General features: G+C 46.3%; 2 protein-coding genes across 2 annotated transcripts; both read left to right on the forward strand.

The window, feature by feature from the left end:
* The first annotated feature begins 1,379 nt into the window (after nt 1-1,379).
* On the forward strand, nt 1,380-10,797 carry LOC140119561 (carbonyl reductase [NADPH] 1-like). Its single transcript, XM_072138731.1, has 3 exons — nt 1,380-1,725; nt 3,000-3,107; nt 10,318-10,797. Exons 1-3 carry the CDS (start codon nt 1,440-1,442, stop codon nt 10,752-10,754), a joined length of 831 nt encoding a protein of 276 aa, XP_071994832.1. The 5' UTR covers nt 1,380-1,439; the 3' UTR covers nt 10,755-10,797.
* A 3,794-nt stretch (nt 10,798-14,591) lies between these two features.
* Nucleotides 14,592-20,146, forward strand: LOC140119565 (carbonyl reductase [NADPH] 1-like). Its single transcript, XM_072138734.1, has 3 exons — nt 14,592-14,991; nt 16,921-17,028; nt 19,583-20,146. Exons 1-3 carry the CDS (start codon nt 14,706-14,708, stop codon nt 20,017-20,019), a joined length of 831 nt encoding a protein of 276 aa, XP_071994835.1. The 5' UTR covers nt 14,592-14,705; the 3' UTR covers nt 20,020-20,146.
* The last annotated feature ends 346 nt before the right edge of the window (nt 20,147-20,492 follow it).

The following is a 20,492-nucleotide window of genomic DNA, read 5'->3' on the forward strand; positions in this document are numbered from 1 at the left end:
TGTTGCGCACGCAGCGCCGAAGCCCCTTCTGCCCTAAAGTTTAAAAAGTGTTAAAACCGCGATACCGCGGTTTTAACACTAACGAAAGTAAGTACTGGCACCAGCTCACCCTGAGCTGGTGCTCGGTACTTACAGCTTACCCCTGCCATACTAAGTGGTAGGTTTCCTTTAAAGTGCAAAACAGTTGAAAACAAGAAAAAACCTTCGCCCGAAATGTCGGCTGCTGGACGGCAGACGTCCTGTGGGGACCTTCCTTTTGCCTACGGGCATGTGAAACTCAGAGACAGAGAAAACGGCCAGAAACCAGCATGCTGAGAAAAACCTGATTCTGGCCGCTTGGTCCAGGCAGAAGTAAAGAGGACCCCCGCACGTACCCCCAATGCTTTTAAAACCACAGGGCGGGCTCTGCAAGCCGACCCCCCACATCCTTTAGTTACTGCCCAAAAAAGAGGGGCCAATCGCCTCCTTCTGCATCCTTTAAAAATTAAATAAAATCCCCCTACAGTCCCCCGCCCCTTCTCTATTTCATTTGGGGCTAGTGATTCCTCAAATCCATCTATGAATCTTCTTCCTGTCCTATTAATAGTCTGTGATAACCTGGCTAGTCCTGACTACAGATTCCTGCTGCCTGCCCTTATATTTGACCTTCTCCATCCACTGTGATTGTATACTGCCTGCCCTGACCTCTGCTTACTCCTGACCACTCTGGGTCAGCTGTCACCTATACTAGGACCACTCCCAGATGTAGATACCTAATGACCTAGCATAGTCCAGATAACTGTACAGGGGTTAAAGGGTGAAACCCAATGGTGTCAGACAATGCCCTTATTATGACATAAGGGCGTTAGGCCTTCTCCATCCACTATGATTGTATTCTGCCTGCCCTGACCTTGGCTTGCTCCTGACCACTCTCTGGGACAGCTGCCACCAATACCAGGACCACTCCCAGATGTAGATACCGAATGACCTAGAATAGTCCAGATAACTGTACAGGGGTTAAAGGGTGAAACCGAACGGTGTCAGATAATGCCCTTATGATGACATAAAACTGTAGGTCCTAAGGGCAGGGACATTTTAACTCTTTGATCATTTGACTATCACCAGATGTGATCAGTGCAGGGTTAGAGATCTAGTAGAGATGATTTTGTTATCTTGCTACATCTACTCCTGAATAATGTAGTTTGATCTGTGATCTGCAATGCCATGAAAACTGAGGCCAAAATAAACTTGGCGTCTTCTCTAATGCTAATCCTAATAGAAGAATGCCATAGCCAGGTCTTTCATTAAAGGTACAAGCATGAACATGAATAATATCCTTCGGTAAATAACCAGGGTTGATCTCGTATGGGTGGAGCTCGTCTTATAAATACCAGAAGCTACAAACCTTTCCAAATTCTAACATAACCAAGTCTTGTACGTACATAGTCAGTGTAGTCAGCATGTCCGGAGTGCGGGTGGCGGTGGTCACAGGGAGTAATAAAGGGATTGGGCTGGCTATAGTCAGGGCCCTGTGCAAGCAGTTCCAGGGGGACGTGTATCTGACAGCCAGGAACCCAAAACTGGGAGAAGAAGCTGTGAAGACCCTGAATAATGAGGGGTTGTCCCCGCTCTTCCATCAGCTGGACATCAATGATTTAACCAGTATCCGGTGTCTTCGGGATTTCTTAAAGGAGAAGTACGGAGGACTGGATGTGCTCGTTAATAATGCCGGGATTGCGTTTAAAGGTACGTCCTATGGGGCTGCAGATTCTTGAAATGCAAGTTTCATGCTTCATTTAGTGAGAGAGAATATGTCTAGCCTGTGCTGTTACTTGCTTTCCTAGAGGTCTCAGACTCCACCCTGTATATAGCTAGCCAGCTCCTGCCCCTAGTATATAGCCAGCTCATGCCCCCCAGTATATAGCCAGCCCTGTGCCCCGCTAGTATATAACCAGCCAGCTAACGGCCCCCAGTATATAGCCAGACAGCTAATGGCCCCCAGTATATAGCCAGCCAGCTTAAGCCCCCCCAGTGTATAGCTAGCCAGCCCCCTGACACCCTGTACATAGTTAGCTAGCCCCTGCCCCTGGTATATAGCGAGCCAGCTCATGCCACCCCCTTATAGCCAGCCCCCGGCCCCCCTAGTATGTAGCTAGCCAGCCGCCAAGTTTATAGCTAGTCAGCCCCCTGACACCCTGTACGTAGTTATCCAGCCCCTCCCACTGGTATATAGCCAGCCAGCTCATGCCTGTACATTGCTAGCCAGTCCCCTACCCACAGTATTTAGCTATCCAGCCCCCTGCCCTTAATATATATCATATATAGCCAGCCAGCTCATGCCACCCAGTATATACCCAGCCCCCTGTCCCCCAGTATATACCCAGCCCCCTGCCCCCAAGTATATAGCTAGCCACCCCCCTGACACCCAGTACATAGCTAGCCAGCCTCCTGCCCCCCTCCCAGTATATAGCATGCCAGCCCTCAGTATATAGCTAGCCAGCCTCCCACTCAGTATATAGCCAGCCCCTGCCCCAGTATGTACTCACCTTTCCACCGCCACCCCCTCTTCTTTCTTCCTGTGCTGCAGCACTGTGAGCTCTATTCTCACCAGCCACGCACACAATATGATGTCAGCTGTATGCTGACAGCAAGTGGCTGACGTCATAGTGTGTGTGGTGGGCAGCGTGAAGAGAGGTGTCACTGCCGGATTTTGTGCTGGAAGACTCGGCTTATATTCGTGTATACACTGTATCTGTAGTTCCAAACTGAGTTCCCTAGAACCCATCATTGATTTCTCCCTAGGAAATCAACCCTAGTAGCCTCCAAGTTTGGTTATCTAATGCATGAATTTTGAAGACACAATTTATGGGTCCACTGAAAGATCCTTTTTTAGGTCTTTACTGGGCCTGTTTTGGCCATAAACATAATCTGTGACCTTCAGCTTCTTGAATGTTTATTCTGTGCCCTCTTGTCTTTTCCATTCTCATCTTAAATTAAAAAAAAAAATTCTGTTTCATCAGGCGATGACAAAACTCCCTTTGGAACACAAGCTGAAGTAACTCTGAAAACCAACTTTTCTGCTACGAGAGATATTTGTAATGAATTATTGCCAATCATTAAGCCGAATGGTAAGTTTGAGAAGTGTAAGAAGGCTAATTGTTGCATCCTCTATTTCGATAATCGGTGTAGCATCACCAAGCAAACAAAATACAAAAAACTTGATAAACTTTGTAATATACATCTTCAAAGAAAAATTCCTCTTTCTCCAGTTTTCAGGCTCTTTTCTTCCTCCCCCTCTCTGCAGAGCTGCTCTTGCCTGTAGAAGACTGATGTGTACTAGAGCTTTATATTTAGGTCCACCATAAATACCATAACACCGGTAACACTTTATCATCTATACAGCCTTGACAATGGCCTTGCCAACCATTAGAGGAGTTTTATTTGGGAGCTGTTGAGACAATAAGATGATTTGCAATCAAACACAACTTGTTGAGACCATTAACTGATTGGTTTTGCAGGAAGCAGATCTCACTTCTGGTTCATAGTGGTGGCTAGTACATTCTATCCCTTCATTTATTTTCTTTTTCCTGGTACCAGCACCACCCAGGTGTTTTTAAATTAGCAGGAGACTACATATAGGGGCCGCCTACTTCCTCTCAGCCAGTGTCTGAGACCACATGGAACAGTGAGTATTCAACACCTGTTCACACATGGTGAGCCTTTTTACCTGTTCACATGGTGCGGTATTGCATGGCGTCCGCCGCTTCTGTGGTGCGGTGCAGGTGGGGACCCAGGGCCTAGAGCCACGGGGCTATGCCTGCCAGTACGGGGGCTGGGGGGAAACCGCATCTTGGTCCCCACCGTTGCTGTGCTGCAGCGGTGGTGGACGCCATGTGATGCCGCACATAATAGCGTAGGGACCCACCATAAAGAGGTCACCTTGAAGTGGTTGGTGGGCTTATACAATTTGATCAAAATGTAACTAAGAACCTCGAGTTGGTTATATAATGTAGCCTAGCGGCAGGAGATCATTGTGTGATGTGTGGATGTGCGGTCCAGTTCTTTTTCTCTCCCCATGTTTGGTCATAGTGATGGCTTCCTGGTCTATGACATTCATAGGCCCTAATAGAATATATGGAAGGAGGTTGTTCTCCATGAGTAATATTAGTTCACATAATTTCTTTTTGACAATTCCATGATATATGAAAACACAAAGAATGAGGGTGTTAAGCTCCTGGCCCGGACGGCTTCTCGTTACCTTACTATAAAGCACTGACACAACAACTTGAACCCCATTGGATGGCGGCCTTCAATTCAGTGGCCACAGGTGCTCTCCTTCCAAAAGAGTCGGTACAGGAGAGCCAAGAGCAGAGGGCGCACGACAAGACTGGGTGATGGTTCCAAATAGGTTTTCTTTTTTATTAAATCGTCATAAGTACACAGAGGATACACAACGCGTTTCGGGGAACTGTGGTCCCCTTTTTCAAGTGGATAAAGATTCTGTGGGTAGGCGAAGTACAAAAGGGGGATATGTGCATATATAAAATTTATACAAACATTTAAATACAAAGAATGAGGGTTTAGTAAATATGGAAAAATACACAAGAAGAAAATCCATAGATGCATAAATATTAGAACAAGCACCTATTAGATAACAGAATTCTTAAATATATACGACATATATATATATATATATATATATATATATATATATACACATACGACATGACATGTATACAAAAAAATATATATCACGTTTTTTAGTATAATTGGTAAAAACAGTTGATAAAATCCAGTATTGATGTAAATTTAATCATAAATATTTATGGTGAGGGATGATGGTTAACCTTCTGGTTAAGAGTATTCATAATACATAAAATTGTGATGTAGCATAGGGATATATACAGAACTTCAATTAATCTCTTAGTTAAAAAATTTATAATAAATATAATAATAATATGTATAAAAAATATATAACAAATTGATGAATAAATGGATAATTAAATAATTATTTGATAAATACAAGGTATGGGTTCAATAATAATAATAATAATTCAATTAATTAATAAGTACATGGTATAAAAAATATATATGCTATATACCGATGCTCATTTCTATTTCCCCAACCAAGTGTGATGACGGGCTTACCAATCGCTGGAGTGATAATCGTGGGCGCTCCAGTGTGTGCGCGCGCCAGAATGCATGTTGATTAAATAGCCCGCGGTGTCTCTGTTGGAGGCGGGTGGTGACAGGTTATTGCGCATGCGCGGTCGCTGAAGTGTCGCGTCCCGCGTGCTGGAAGGTGCACGCGGGTTGTGCGCAAGCGCATTGTTGACGAGGAGACCAAAAACATGGCGTCCCAGGGTATGGCGTCATGTATTGTGTGTGTAACACAATGGTGTATTAGGCCTTGATCCTATGTGGTGGAAAGTTAATTGCTAGTCTTTATGTAAAAGGCAGTGTGGAATTGTGATTAATGGAGGGAAAGGATTATGTAAAACAGGTCACTTGCTTAAAATAAAAATAAAAAGGTGAATGAATAAATATATGGATAACAATGAGTTAGGGTGCATTGAAGTGTGGATAATGACAATGGTCGCATAATCTGTATTAAAATTATGTAGAAATGGATATTTACTAGATGAAGCGGAGTTAGATTACGTTTGGGTGTGCCAGGTTCAACAATAATTTATCAGAAAGGGCGGGGTAGGGGGGGGAGGGGAGGGTGGTCGGCGGGGGAGGGTTGATGTTGTTAGAAATTCTCTTCAAACATTTCGTTTAGTCCTGCTGGGTGTAAGCTGTTTAATTTAAAAATCCAGTACATTTCGCGTTTTCGTAATTTTTGGAAGCGATCACTACCATCGACGGTTACGGATTCAATGGGTGTGACTGTGAATGCTGAGAAGTCTTTATCATGACAGGCTAAGGCATGTTTAGAGACACTATGTTTAGTATAGCCATTTGTAATTTTGCTTCTGTGTCCGTTCATTCTAATGCGTAGGGTTAGGCAGGTGCGGCCTACATACTGTAGACCGCATGTGCATTCCATTAGGTATATGACATAGGTAGATGAACAATTGAGAAACTGGTGGATTTTAAAGGTTTCTCCGGTTTGATTGCTGGTGAAGGAGTTCTTCCGATGTTGAATGTTCAGGCAGCATTTACAGTTTATTCGGCCACATTTAAAACTGCCCGTAGTTTGTGGAAAGAGGGAAGTCGTTTTGGTTGTGTTTTTCTTACCCCGTAGTTTTGTTGGGGCTAGTATGCCTTTTATTGTCTGAGACCGCCTATAAATTATTTTTGGCTGTCTGGGTAAGTTTTTGTTTAGAAAGGGGTCATTTTGTAGTATAGGCCAATGTTTTTTAAGGATGTTTGCGAGGGTTAGATGGTTATTATTGTAGGTAGTGATGAAAACTGGACAGTTGTTGGGTGGTGATTTCTGGGTAGGTTCTTAGCTTGACTTAGATGGTTGTAGACATTCAGCTTGTGTGAGATTAAGGGCTCTATCAAAGGCTGCTTCGACAAGGGGTTTCGGGAAACTCTTCTCTTTGAATCTCCTCTTTAGGATTAGACTCAGTTTTTTATAAGTGTTGGTTTCTGTACAGTTTCTTCGGATTCTCCTAAATTGACTAAACGGAATGTTGCTTTTCCATTTATTATGGTGTGCACTACCGTAGTCTAGGTAACTGTTTGTGTCTACCGTTTTGAAATGAGTGCTCGTGATGATCTGGTCGTTTTTGATGGACAGGTGTAGGTCCAGGAATTCAAGTTCGGTTGGGGAGAAGGTAGCAGTGAAGGATAAACCTAAGTTGTTATTGTTGAGATGATTAATGAATTGGTTAATGGAGGTGGCGGAGCCGTTCCAGATAATGAGTAGATCATCAATATAACGTTTGTACAATACAATGTTGGGTTGCCAGGTGTTGTTATTGTAAATTAGATCTTCCTCAAATTTACCCATGTATAAGTTGGCAAAGCTAGGGGCAAAACGTGTCCCCATAGCTGTGCCTTTAATTTGTCTGTAGATGGTGTTCTGGAAGGAAAAATAGTTATGGGTTAGTATGTAGTTAATCGCTTCAATGACAAAAGTGCTCTGTTGGGTAGGCATTGTGGGATCTTGGTCTAAGTAATATTGCACAGCTTCAAGGCCCTTTTTGTGGGGAATGTTGGAATATAAGGCCGTGACATCCAAGGATAACCACATGTAGGTAGATTTCCATTCAATTTCCTCTAGTGCTAGTAGAACACTAGTGGAGTCTCGTAAGTAGGAGGTCAATTGGGTGACGTGTTTCTGCAATAGGACATCTACATAATGTGAGAGATTGCAGGTAAGTGAAGAAATTCCCGAGATGATGGGTCTACCGGGTGGGTTTTTTGTGCACTTGTGGACTTTCGGAAGGTGATAAAACGTTGGGGTAATTGGAGTGTCTAGCCAGATGTAGTTTCTTTCTTTCTTATTTATAACACCAGAAGTGGTAGCTTTATTCAGTAATGTTTTCAGTTCCATTGTGTAACTGGCGATGGGGTTTGTGGGTAGAATTCCTTATCAGAGAGGATTCTCAAGGCCTCTGACAGATACGTATCCCTATCTTGTAGGACTATTCCCCCGCCCTTATCTGCGTTTCTAATGACTATATCGGGATTGTCCGTAAGATTTTTGAGGGCCGTTCTTTCTGTTGGTTTGTTCTTTGAGGGCCTTCCAAAAGAGGCTCTGCATGCCACAATTACTGTAATAGCCAAACCAGGCAAAGAAGCGACTTTATGTTCCAGTTACCGACCAATCTCGCTACTGAACCAGGATCTCAAACTATTTTCAAAAGTTTTAGCGACACGTCTGGCCCCTTATCTAAAACAGACTATTCACCCGGATCAGGCCGGATTTATTTTAGGTAGAGAGGCCAGGGACAACACCACCAAGGCAATAAACCTGATACACCAGGCACACCAGGAACAACTCCCTCTCATGCTTCTCTACAGATGCAGAGAAGGCATTTGACAGGGTCAATTGGTCTTTCATGTCCGAAGTACTAAGACACTTTGGTCTTCGTAGCCGAATGCTCTCCTGTGTGTTGTCCCTGTACTCCACCCCCTCCGCGTCTGTCCGCGTGAACGGTTTACTATCGGATATCTTCCAAATTCAAAATGGTACGCGACAGGGCTGTCCACTCTCCCCTTTATTGTTTGTTCTGTCTATAGAACGCAGCCTATGCCGATGACCTGCTCTTTTTCGTCTCAAACCCGCAGATTTCCCTACCCAATCTTCTGCAGGAGATACGCCTCTTCTCCTCGCTATCCAATTTTTGTGTCAATTGGTCGAAATCTGAAGCTCTAAACGTGACCATACCCGCCCCGCTAGAGACAACTTTACGTGCTTCTTTTGGTTTTAAATGGGCTACAGACAGCATAAAGTACCTTGGAATTAACCTCCCAACGGAGCTATCTAAATTGTAGGCGTTGAAATTCCCACCTGTCCTTCAAAATATTCAAAAGGATTGCTTGAGATGGTCTAAGGGCTTCTTTTCGTGGTCTGGGAAATGTGCCATCTTCAAAATGAACATCCTTCCACGATTGTTATATCTATTTCAGGCTGTCCCTATACATATTCCTGTGGCCTTTTTCCGCTCCTTAAACACCATACAACACAGATTCGTGTGGGCGGGCAAACCAGCAAGAATCGGTCGCTCCACCTTATACAGACCTAAAAGGTCGGGTGGACTGGGACTCCCTGACTTACGAAATTACCACAACGCTGCACACATGGCAAGGGTCCTAGATTGGTGTTGCAACAAAAGCGCCAAGCCATGGATCTATCTTGAGCAATCCTTCACACAGGTCCCATTGCAAGTCTTGCCATGGTTGGAACCCTCCAAAACGACACCTCTGAAACGTCATCCTACAATTGGCCCCACACTGGCGTTTTGTCAATCTAAGCTAGTACGTGACAGACTAATACCGCTAAAGTCCCCTCTTACTCCGATCCTCGGAAATCCCGACTTTGCCCCGGGCACTGAGGATTTGATTTTCAAGCAGTGGAGGGAGGCTGGGAAGTTCAGGGCGGAACATTTCCTTAAAGATACGACATGGATAAGGACTCAAGACATGACAGCCCTGACCGAGCCTTGTCCTTTGGGAACCTGGAGAATTGGTCAATTAAGGCACTATCTGACTTCACTTCCCCCTAGTGAGCAGTATGCAACAACGAAAACTACTTTTGAATGTCTGTGTGGTAACGTGAACGGACTGAGGCACACTTTTTTCGCTAACTTACTCTTGCCTCTTATCAATCCCAAATGATCCAGGTCCTTTGTACCTCAGACAATGGGAGGAAGATTTAAACATCTCATTGACTCTGGAAAAAAAGGACAGGATTTTTGAGCTCTGCCATCACGCGACTATCAGCTCTCGATATCAAGAAGCGGGCTACAAACTACTAACACTGTGGTATAGAGTTCCTACCAGATTACACACAATTTTCCCACAGGTCCCTGATACGTGTTGGAGATGTGGCGAAGAAGAGGGCTCTTTCCTTCATACCTTCTGGTCCTGCAGAAAACTCTCCCCGTTCTGGAGAGATTTGGGGCGAGTAATGAATACGCTATGCGGAGAGACGATGGTCTTAGAGCCCTCTCTCTTCCTTTTCCATCACTGCGAGATGTCTACACACCGATATTAAAAAGTCCCTTGTCCGATTCCTCATCATTGCTGCGAGGGCTTGCATTCCAATACTATGGAAACAGACGACACCACCGACAATGGCTACGTGGGTGACCAAAGTTAACGACCTTATGTACATGGAAAACCTGACCTCTTCTGTCCACGGTACATATGAAAGGTTCCATAAGACATGGCTGCCTTGGATCCAATTCCAACAGTCTCCTGAATATAGGGAGCTACTGTGAAATCTTGAAGGTAGCGTACCCCTCCTGGACGAGACATGCCCCCATCTCTCCCCCCTCGATTCTCTCCCTCATCCTCCCACTCCCTTTCTTCTTTTCCTCTAATCCTTATATCCCGCTTAAAGGCCCCAACACTCCCCTAGTTTGCCCCCTATTTTTCTTACACACTGTTGCTGCTCTCCCAGCGACCATCTGGGCCAGCCTGTTTTAACTTTCTAAACAAAATGACAGACACACGGATTGGTTGTGTTTGTAAAATTTATTGTTAAGCTTACGTGACTTTCATGTATTGGTCTTCTTTATTGACATGTACAATGTTGCCATCCTATGTAATGACATGTTTGCTGTCTGTTATTAATAAACGGAATTATAAAAAAAAAAAAAATGAGGGTGTAGAGTTCTGCCAACTGCTTACTAATATCTCCATATCCTTTCCTTATAGGAAGAGTGGTTAACGTGTCAAGTATCTACAGCCACATTAACCTTCTGAGATGTAGCCCTGAACTTCAGGAGATACTACGTAGTGACACCATCACAGAAGATGAACTGGTGAAGCTGATGGAGAAGTTTGTGGAAGATGCTAAGGAAGGTGTCCATCAGAAAAGTGGCTGGCCACACTCTGCTTATGGGGTGTCGAAAATTGGGGTTACTGTGATGTCCAGAATTCAAGCTCGACAACTGAAGGAGACCAGGAAGGGAGAGGGAATTATTCTCAATGCCTGCTGCCCGGGGATAGTGAGGACGGATATGGCAGGTCCAAATGCCGAAAAGTCCCCAGATGAAGGTGCTGTGACCCCGGTATATTTGGCTCTTCTCCCAACCGGAGTGGATTCACCATATGGGCAGCTTGTTAGTGACAAGAAAGTTATCCCCTGGTAGATGTAAGATAACTGTAAAGTCAAATAAAATTTTGATGCCCTTATATCACTTGTTGGTTAAAAAAGACACATTTTGTTATAATGATGGGTTATCCTTTACAATGTAGTTTTTTTTATACACAATAAATGATAACATAACCCAAAATGTATGACTTACTACATTGATCCTGGTCGGTCTTGTGTGATCTTGTATGGTTGTGCTGATCATAGAGCAGATTATGGCAACACCACTTTTCTATTCCTTAGGTCTTCTTTGTCCATCAAATGTGGCTGGGGATTTGGAGCATTTTATTTGTTGTTGGAGCCCCAAGACAAATTCACATGTTAACTTTCTCAGAACATGTAGGAGCCTTGTGGACTACCATAGTAGTCTGCGGTAGTTATGAGCAGGTTGGTCGAAATTCGGGTTCGAGGGGTTCGTCTGAATAATGGGAAAAATTGTGGTTTGTAACCTAGACTGTGGTGTGAGCCTTAACCCAAACCTGAACCCTATTGAAGTCTGAAGAATGAGTGTAGTAAGGACTTGAGCCCTCAAATTGTTGGGAATAAGAGGGCAGTTGCCCTTCCCACAACGGTTTAAGGAAAGTACTTACAATAATAGCATAAATATAAAAAAATTAATAAAACCAATTTTTCATGGGGGATTGAAAGCTGAAGTGATGATGTTGATTATGTTAGTGCTACTAGTGGTGATGGTGGTGTCACATCCTTCCTTTGCGGGGAGTTCGGAGGCTTGGTCCCTCAGCGGGTGATGGTATCGGCTGGGCCACCCAAAGCAGCAGAGAGAGCCTTAGGTGTTTCTAAGCTTTTTTGTCTCATTCACTGCAGCTCATGTTTGATTTGCAGGTGTCTGGTCATACAAGAAGTGCGTAGATTGTTAAGAATTTGGCTGCGCTTTATGGACTGTTGGTACAGCGCGCACTCTGGGAGAAAAAAAATTTCACACCGCAGACACCCTATGAGATCGATTTTGTTTGCTGGGTCCCTTGGCGTGCTGGGCAGTGAATATCGTGGCTATGGGCTGACCACTGCGCGTTGGTACCCTTTTGCCAGTTCTGCTGGGGCTTTCTGACCACCACCTCTTTATTTCGAAACCATCCCTGCCTTCCACCTGAGGACCTCACCATCACGGCTAGCTTCTATCACCGAGCCCTCACTACTGCCCGCCTTCTCCACCACAGGAGTTGGCAGTTAGGTTTCATCATCATTGTAGATCTCCTCTGACGGTCTGCTGTCCACACCCTCAACCACCAATGCAAGGTCTTGGAAGGGGTGTGGGAGAGTCTCTTGAGGCTAAAGTCTGTGGACTCCCTGGACCACCGTGGGGGATGATGATACCAGCCACAACCCGGGACCGGTGTCTAAGTGGCCCCCTGGTCTTCGCGAGAGCCCGCCGCAAAGCAGGATGGTCTTGCTGCGGCGGGCAGCCACCAGGTCATTCCACAGGTGGGAGTAGGGCCGTGGTGGCAGCCAAGGTAGAGAAGGATGAAACAGGTACTACAGGGACCTGTGGAGCTGGAACGGACCACGGGTAGGCAGGACCACGGGTAGGCAGGACCACGGGTAGGCAGGACCTCGGGTAGGCAGGACCTTGGCAGGACCACGAGTAGACAGGACCTCGGGTAGGCAGGACCTCAGCTGGACCTCGGGTAGGCAGGACCACGGCAGGACCTCGGATAGGCAGGACCACGGCAGGACCTCGGATAGGCATGACCTCAGCAGGACCTCGGCAGGACCTCAGGATGGCCACTGGGATACAGGACCGCCACAGGAACACAAGACCACCACAGGAACACAAGACCGCCACAGCATTAAAGGACCGCCACAGGAACACAGGACCGCCACAGGATGAGACAGGCGTGCGGCCTGGCCGAAGACCACAGCCTGGAGCCCGGAGAGGTAAGTGCGGGCTGTGGGGTGACCGCGCCACAAGGGGGAGCACGGGTGCACCAGCGAGAGCCTCAACTTTGTGTGTCCTATAAGCTCCTACCAGTACACGCAGCACACCATGGCGTCTGCTTGGAGCAGGCGGATAAAAAACACAATTTCTAACTGCAGAATCAGCTCCATCATCCCCACCAGCAAAAACCTGTTGTACCATTTGAGGATATAGTTGAAATAATAACACCAGAACTGTGATGTAGCACTATACGACACAAATAGGTCTAAGGGTGACACGAATACTTATAAAACTGTGAAGTATGAAGTAATACTGACGAAAATAGGTCTAAGATTGGTATTGTAACTAAACACTGCAAACTATACAGCACCAGCGCCTTTCAGATTTTTATGCAACTGCAAACTATGCTGAGATTGTGCCCTTACGGTGTAAATGCTCAATGCAGTTCTTCACCGTGCAAAGGTCAAATGTTTGAGATCTCCACCTCTCCCAAATCACAGCAGCCTTCTCTCTCTACCTAAGTGCCCAAAAAGGACAATTGTTGGCATTTGAGAAGTTCCTGGCTATCTGACTGGCCCTATGAACAACCTCTCTTGCTCTGTGAGATGGCGCCTGGACATGTGATCCTGCTCTTATACTTCAGTCACATGGCTTTGCGGTTCGGGTCCACTCACCACTAGATATTACACAAGTTATACACAGCCTGTAATTTGTATGGAAGGCTCCGGGAGACTAAACTCAATGGGGCAGATTTACTTACCCGGTCCCCTCGCGGTGGATTCGGGTCTTCCGGTGATTCACTAAGGTAGTTCCTCTGACGTCCACCAGGTGTCGCTGCTGCGCTGAAGAGCATCGGAACGCACTGAAGTTCACCGAGCCATCGTGGGTGAAGGTAAGCGCGAGTCCAGCGACACTTTCTTTTTTTAAATTCGGCTTTTTTTCCGAATCCGTCTGGTTTTTTTACGGCCACGCCCCCCGATTTCCGTCGCGTGCATGCCGGCACCGATGCGCCACAATCCGATCGCGTGCGCCGAAATCCCGGGGCAATACAGGGAAAATCGGCGCAAAGCGGAAATATTCGGGTAAAACCGTCACAAAAACGTGATTCGGGCCCTTAGTAAATGACCCCCAATGTGATAAGAGGAGTAATATCTGTTTGTTGTGGATGAACTACTTTGGGCACCAGGTACCAAATCAAATTAGTACCTAATTAGGTACCTAATCATGCGCGCGCCTGTGCACCAGATTCTGAAGGGCTGGAGAGCCGGTGACTTCACCAAGCTCTCCGGGACACGCGTGTCTGCGCAACATAGCACGGCCTGCTTCTTCACCGGCTCTCCAGCACTTCAGAATCCGGCGCATGCACGGGCGCGCGCATGGTGCACCGTGCCCAAGTGCCGGGCGCCGAGTTATAAGTTAATATAACTTATAAATCTGCCATAGGGGCTTTGTTCTCCTAACAAAAATATGCTCCGGCACCAGCTCACCTTGAGCTGGTGCCATGTATGTGTGTAAAAAACCTACCACTTTTAAGTGGTAGGTTTCCTTTAAAGAAAAAAGAGGAAACCCTTAAAATAAGACATCAGTACCGGATCAGTGGGGGGGTCCGACTCAGTTCAATATCATTGAGTACTCGGGTGAGTACCACATCCTCCTTAGCATTTATCACATCCCCATTACAATACCATACATTTGATAGCAGTTGTACCCGATACTGCCCCCCTCTATGGCAATAAACATAAAGGGACTATGTGAGATATAAAATTATAAAACAATTATTACAATTATTATTCTAAAATTGGGGCTGAAGCCAATATATGAATTTGTAAAAACTAAAACTTTAAATGGAGATTTTGTGCACTTCCCATAATATGCGTTAGATGTCAATAGACTCTTCGGGTCATAACATTAAGTCAATCATTAGCCTTCCGTGTACCAGGGTGTCTGTAACATTATCCTCTATGGGTGGAGCGATAGTTCTAAATACCTGAAGGCTTTAACGTTACCACATTCTGAGAATATATCCAGGTCCTGTAAGATTATATAGTCAGCATGGCCGGAGTGCGGGTGGCGGTGGTCACAGGGGGTAATAAGGGGCTCGGACTGGCTATAGTCAGGGCCCTGTGCAAGCAGTTCCAGGGGGACGTGTATCTGACAGCCAGGAACCCCAAACTGGGAGAAGAAGCTGTGAAGACCCTGAATAATGAGGGGTTGTCCCCGCTCTTCCATCAGCTGGACATCACCGACTTGACCGGTATCCGGACTCTGCGGGATTTCATAAAGGAAAAGTACGGTGGGCTGGATGTGCTAGTTAATAATGCCGGAATTGCTTTTAGAGGTAGGTTGTATATCTATCATACCTACAGACCCAAACCCAATATGACCCTAAAGGACAGCAGAGATATGTCAACTTTACGCTACCTGCTTTTACACTGTTTGTGTTTCCCTTATATGTGATGTGACTTGTAGGCTCCACATTTGTTGTTAGACACTGACACCAGCGCAGATACGGTAGTCATGAAGGTGTCACTGAGCGTGGCACAGAAGCTTAGCGTGTGGATCCAGGCCATTAGATGGTTGAGGAGGCATGTAACCCCTTCCCCCACCCTGACGTAAGGCTACGTCACAGGACAGTGATGGCGAACCTTTTAGAGACTGAGCGCCCAAACTACAACCAAAATCCACTTATTTTCCATGAAGTGCCGACATGGCATTTCAAGTAGTAACTTATTGCTGCCTGTTCTTCAACAACATTCAATGTATTTGCTCTCCTAAGGCCACCAATACAGTTGAAAGAATGTGGGCAAATTCAGATCATCATTGTAGCTTCTCTCCTGGAAGAATGGTGGGTCCAGCAGGATGAACTCCAAAGACAATGCAGTTCAGTCAGCAACTTCTCACTTTTCCTGCAGTTTCAAACAGCCAATGAAATGTCGCTTTAAAATAGCACTGAGAGCAGCATCCCTTAAGTTGCTTGGGACTGCAGGAAGATTTGGTGGATGTGGTCCTGTTTGGTGAAATTGGGGCAATGGCCTGAGTGCCCACAGAAAGGGCTCCGAGTGCCACCTCTGGCACCCGTGCCATAGGTCCGCCACCACTGTCATAGGATGTGGGTAGTTTCTGCACCTTGGCATATGGTTAAAGGAAACCTACCACTACGGATCTACCTATTACGGTAAATCCGGTGGTAGGTGCATCTAACGTATGTAAGGATAGCCCTTTTTAGGGCTAATCCTTTACTCTTCTCTATCTTTTCTAAACTTTAATCAGGGTAACATGCAAATTTTCTAAAGAGGCTACTGGGGCGTGGAGTAGCCAGAGCCGTGTAGCCTCAGCTCCGGCTAAGATTAAAGATTAGAAAAGATAGAGGGGAGTAAAGCCCTAAAAATGGCCGTCCTTACATACATTAGATTCACCTACCACGGTATCTACCTTAATTCTGAACCTCCTAACAACCTAGAAAAGAGAGAGGATGCATAAGACCCTGTGCTGGTATAAAGCAGACGTTCGGGAAATGTTAGGTATAAAGTTACTTGGGTGCTGCGACTATCTGCTGGAAAAGCAGAAAATTTTGAGCTTTGAAAATGAAGAATTTTTTAAAAAAATTTGACAGATTACCATTTTTTTAATAACTAAACACAAAAGATATCATCCAAATCTTTTTTTAATACTTTGAAGTACAATGTGTGACGAGAAAACAATCTCAAAATCCCCATGATATGTTAAAGCGTTACAAAGGTATTAAAAAAAATCAGGCCTGGTCCTAAAGGTCTACAATGGCTTGGACACAAAGCTTGTGAGAGCAGCACTGCTGTTATGGTTAGTGCATTATGATGAGCATTCTTAAAGGGGTTGTCCACTAAAAGGCTCACCAAAACATCTACAACACTTCACAAGGGTGAGCCCCTGTACCTACACAATGATTTATGTCATCCTCTTCTCTGAGCTTCATCTTCGTTATACCCAGTACATACCATATTTTTTGGACTAGATTATAAGACACACTATCAATAAATGCCTGCTAAAACGTCTAGGTTCATATATAAGGCGCACAGATTATAAGGATGAATGACTAGCAGGTGGCAGACCTGTGTACAGTACAAGGCAGCTGTATGTACGGTTCATATATAAGGCGCACTGGACTATAAGGCGCACCTTTGATTTCTGAGAAAATCTAAGGATTTTTTGTGCGCCTTATAGTCCGAAAAATATGGTACTGTTATTATACTACAATCTTGTAACACGTTTCTGTTTCTACTACCATCAGCCGCCGATACAACTCCATTTGGAACACAAGCGGAAATCATTCTCAAAACCAACTTTTTTGCTACGAGGGACGTGTGCAATGAATTACTGCCCCTCATAAGGCCGAATGGTAAGTGTAAGGCTATAATTACTACTAATAATAATTTCTTTATTTATATAGTGCACACAGATTACGCAGCGCTGCACAGAGTTTGCCAAATTGTTCCCTGTCCCCAATGGGGCTCACAATCTAATCACCCTACCAGTATGTTTTGTAGTGTGGGAGGAAACCAGAGGACCCAGAGGAAACCCACGCAAACATGGGACATATATTGTTTCCTCCAGTCTGGTATTTCATACCTTACATACATAGTACCTTACATTCCCTATGGTGTATTCTGTATTATCCGACACTATGAGATGGAATCTGGAAATATATGACCTTTATGCATTTAATTCGGCATTTGGGGGGGGGGGTCCATAGGGGAGAGGAGTACATAGTATGAATTAGGTCCTAAATATTTTAGAGGACTAGTGACAACACAAGCAGGTAAAGATGCCAAACAGGGAAGGTGAGATACAGGAGGTGACAGTGCATGATCCGTTACAGTCAGGGCTGGCTCCAGCACTGGACAAACATCAAGTGCCGGGGCCCAGAGCTGCTAGGGAGGGCCACATCAGGCTGTACATAAGGAATCTATGTGGGTGAAGAGGGGTTATATATAAAATAACCATGAGGGGGCTGTTTGGGATGATAAACTAGGGAATATTTTAGAGAACAGGAGACTGTTTTATTTTCAGAATTTTTAATGTCGCCATGTGAGTTCACTGCAAAGGGGCCCACAGAGGCTCTGTCACCCAGAGGCCTACTGAGGCTCTGTCACCCAGGTGCCTACTGAGGGGCTGTCACCCAGGGGCCTACTAAGGAGCTGTCACTCAGGGGCCTACTAAGGAGCTGTCACTCAGGGGCCTACTGAGGGGCTGTCACCCAGGGGCCTACTAAGAAGCTGTCACCCAGGGGCCTACTAAGAAGCTGTCACCCAGGGGCCTACTGAGGGGCTGTCACCCAGGGGCCTACTGAGGGGCTGTCACCCAGGGGCCTACTAAGAAGCTGTCACCCAGGGGCCTACTGAGGCTCTGTCACCCAGGGGCCTACTGAGGGGCTGTCACCCAGGGGCCTACTAAGGAGCTGTCACTCAGGGGCCTACTGAGGCTCTGTCACCCAGGGGCCTACTAAGAAGCTGTCACCCAGGGGCCTACTGAGGCTCTGTCACCCAGGGGCCTACTGAGGAGCTGTCACCCAGGGGCCTACTGAGGAGCTGTCACCCAGGGGCCTACTAAGAAGCTGTCACCCAGGGGCCTACTGAGGCTCTGTCACCCAGGGGCCTACTGAGGAGCTGTCACCCAGGGGCCTACTAAGAAGCTGTCACCCAGGGGCCTACTGAGGCTCTGTCACCCAGGGGCCTACTGAGGAGCTGTCACCCAGGGGCCTACTAAGGAGCTGTCACTCAGGGGCCTACTGAGGAGCTGTCACCCAGGGGCCTACTAAGGAGCTGTCACTCAGGGGCCTACTGAGGGGCCGTCACCCAGGGGCCTACTAAGAAGCTGTCACCCAGGGGCCTACTGAGGCTCTGTCACCCAGGGGCCTACTGAGGCTCTGTCACCCAGGGGCCTACTGAGGGGCTGTCACCCAGGGGCCTACTAAGGAGCTGTCACTCAGGGGCCTACTGAGGCTCTGTCACCCAGGGGCCTACTAAGAAGCTGTCACCCAGGGGCCTACTGAGGCTCTGTCACCCAGGGGCCTACTGAGGAGCTGTCACCCAGGGGCCTACTAAGGAGCTGTCACCCAGGGGCCTACTAAGAAGCTGTCACCCAGGGGCCTACTGAGGCTCTGTCACCCAGGGGCCTACTGAGGCTCTGTCACCCAGGGGCCTACTAAGAAGCTGTCACCCAGGGGCCTACTGAGGAGCTGTCACCCAGGGGCCTACTAAGGAGCTGTCACTCAGGGGCCTACTGAGGAGCTGTCACCCAGGGGCCTACTGAGGGGCTGTCACCCAGGGGCCTACTGAGGGGCTGTCACCCAGGGAATCATGGAGCCGAAGGTGATTAAAGGCGTCCATGTATATTCACAGAATCCTAGTAACCTGTATAATCAAGTGCTGAGGGATTACATAGATGCGAGCAGTAAACATTGGAGGTTAGTGAAATGAGTGTGGGGAAGAGTTAGAGAAGGTGAGAAGAGATGGTTTTCCAGAGCTCAGGTATTGGTATGAATAGTTAGGGCAGGGAATTGCATTCCAGAATATTGGTGAAGCTCAGGAGAAGTCCTGGAGAAGTCAGTGGATGGTTTGGCTTAAAGAAGAGCATAATCTAAGATCACTGGCAGATCTAAGGGCACTGGTTGGGTGATGACAGAGGAGAGGTAGGGAGGTGCAGCATTGTGCAGAGCTTTGTGGATGAGGGTGATTATTTTAAACTGTATTCGGAAGGAGATGGGTAACCAGTGCAGTGACTGGCACAGACTGTGTAGCATCTGGCTGCAGCAATAACAATGGATTGTAACGAAGTTCGAAATTTATTTGGAAGACCAATTAGTAGGGAGTTACAGTAGTCGAGACCAGAGTGTATTCGTATGTGTAGGATCTACTGTCAGTTCTACCAATCAGTCACTTCTTTCTCTATAGGAAGAGTGGTGAACGTGTCCAGTATTTTCAGTCATACGACCCTTCCGAAATGTAGCCCTGAACTTCAGGAGAGATTCCGCAGTGACACCATCACAGAAGACGAGCTGGTGAAGCTGATGGAGAAGTTTGTGGAAGATGCCAAGAATGGAGTCCACCAAGACAATGGTTGGCCCACCTTTGCTTATGGGGTGTCCAAAATTGGGGTGACGGTGTTGTCAAGAATTCAAGCTCGTCAACTAAAGGAGACCAGGAAGGGGGAGGGCATTATTGTCAATTCCTGCTGCCCGGGGTGGGTGAGGACTGGTATGACGGGCCCAGAAGCCACCAAGTCCCCAGATGAAGGTGCTGTGACCCCGGTATATTTGGCTCTTCTCCCAACTGGAGTGGATTCACCCTACGGGGAGTTAGTCAGTGATAAGAAAGTTGTGATTTGGTAACTGATTTTTTGGGAATACAAATTGATGTGATTGGTTATGTAGACATTGGGGATGTTTGATAAGTTGCTTTAAAAAGTTTTTGCTTTCATATCTACAGAGGAATAAAAAAAATGTTGGCAAAACTTGTATTGTTTAATTAAAATTGTATAATATTATACCATAATAATACTTGGTGTTGGTGTTTTCTCTAGTCTCTGGTCTCGTATGGATACAGAGTTCACATCCATCTCTCACTACTAGAAGTCTTCTACACCTCCGTTACCCCATTAGAGAAATTTACAGCTCATGTGATTGCTTTGTGCCTGTCACGGGTGCTCCTGCGACCCACATCCCGGGCCACAGGCGCATCCGTGCCCCTCTCCGTGGCGCCCACTCCCCCCGGCATCACTTACCTCTCCACGCTCCTACTTCCATCCCGGTTTCCCAGCGGACGTCTTCGTCTCCTAGGGCGCGCACTCAAGTGCTCATAAATT

Source organism: Engystomops pustulosus, chromosome 2 (genome assembly GCF_040894005.1).
Source record: "Engystomops pustulosus chromosome 2, aEngPut4.maternal, whole genome shotgun sequence".
NCBI classification, from domain to species: Eukaryota; Metazoa; Chordata; class Amphibia; order Anura; family Leptodactylidae; genus Engystomops; species Engystomops pustulosus.

Bases quoted from the DNA above. Each gene is read 5' to 3' on its own strand.
- LOC140119561 (XM_072138731.1), top strand. From the start codon at position 1,440: ATGTCCGGAGTGCGGGTGGCGGTGGTCACAGGGAGTAATAAAGGGATT. The intron at 1,726-2,999 runs GTACGTCCTATG...CTGTTTCATCAG, and splicing joins TGCCGGGATTGCGTTTAAAG to GCGATGACAAAACTCCCTTT. The intron at 3,108-10,317 runs GTAAGTTTGAGA...CTTTCCTTATAG, and splicing joins GCCAATCATTAAGCCGAATG to GAAGAGTGGTTAACGTGTCA.
- LOC140119565 (XM_072138734.1), top strand. From the start codon at position 14,706: ATGGCCGGAGTGCGGGTGGCGGTGGTCACAGGGGGTAATAAGGGGCTC. The intron at 14,992-16,920 runs GTAGGTTGTATA...TACTACCATCAG, and splicing joins TGCCGGAATTGCTTTTAGAG to CCGCCGATACAACTCCATTT. The intron at 17,029-19,582 runs GTAAGTGTAAGG...CTTTCTCTATAG, and splicing joins GCCCCTCATAAGGCCGAATG to GAAGAGTGGTGAACGTGTCC.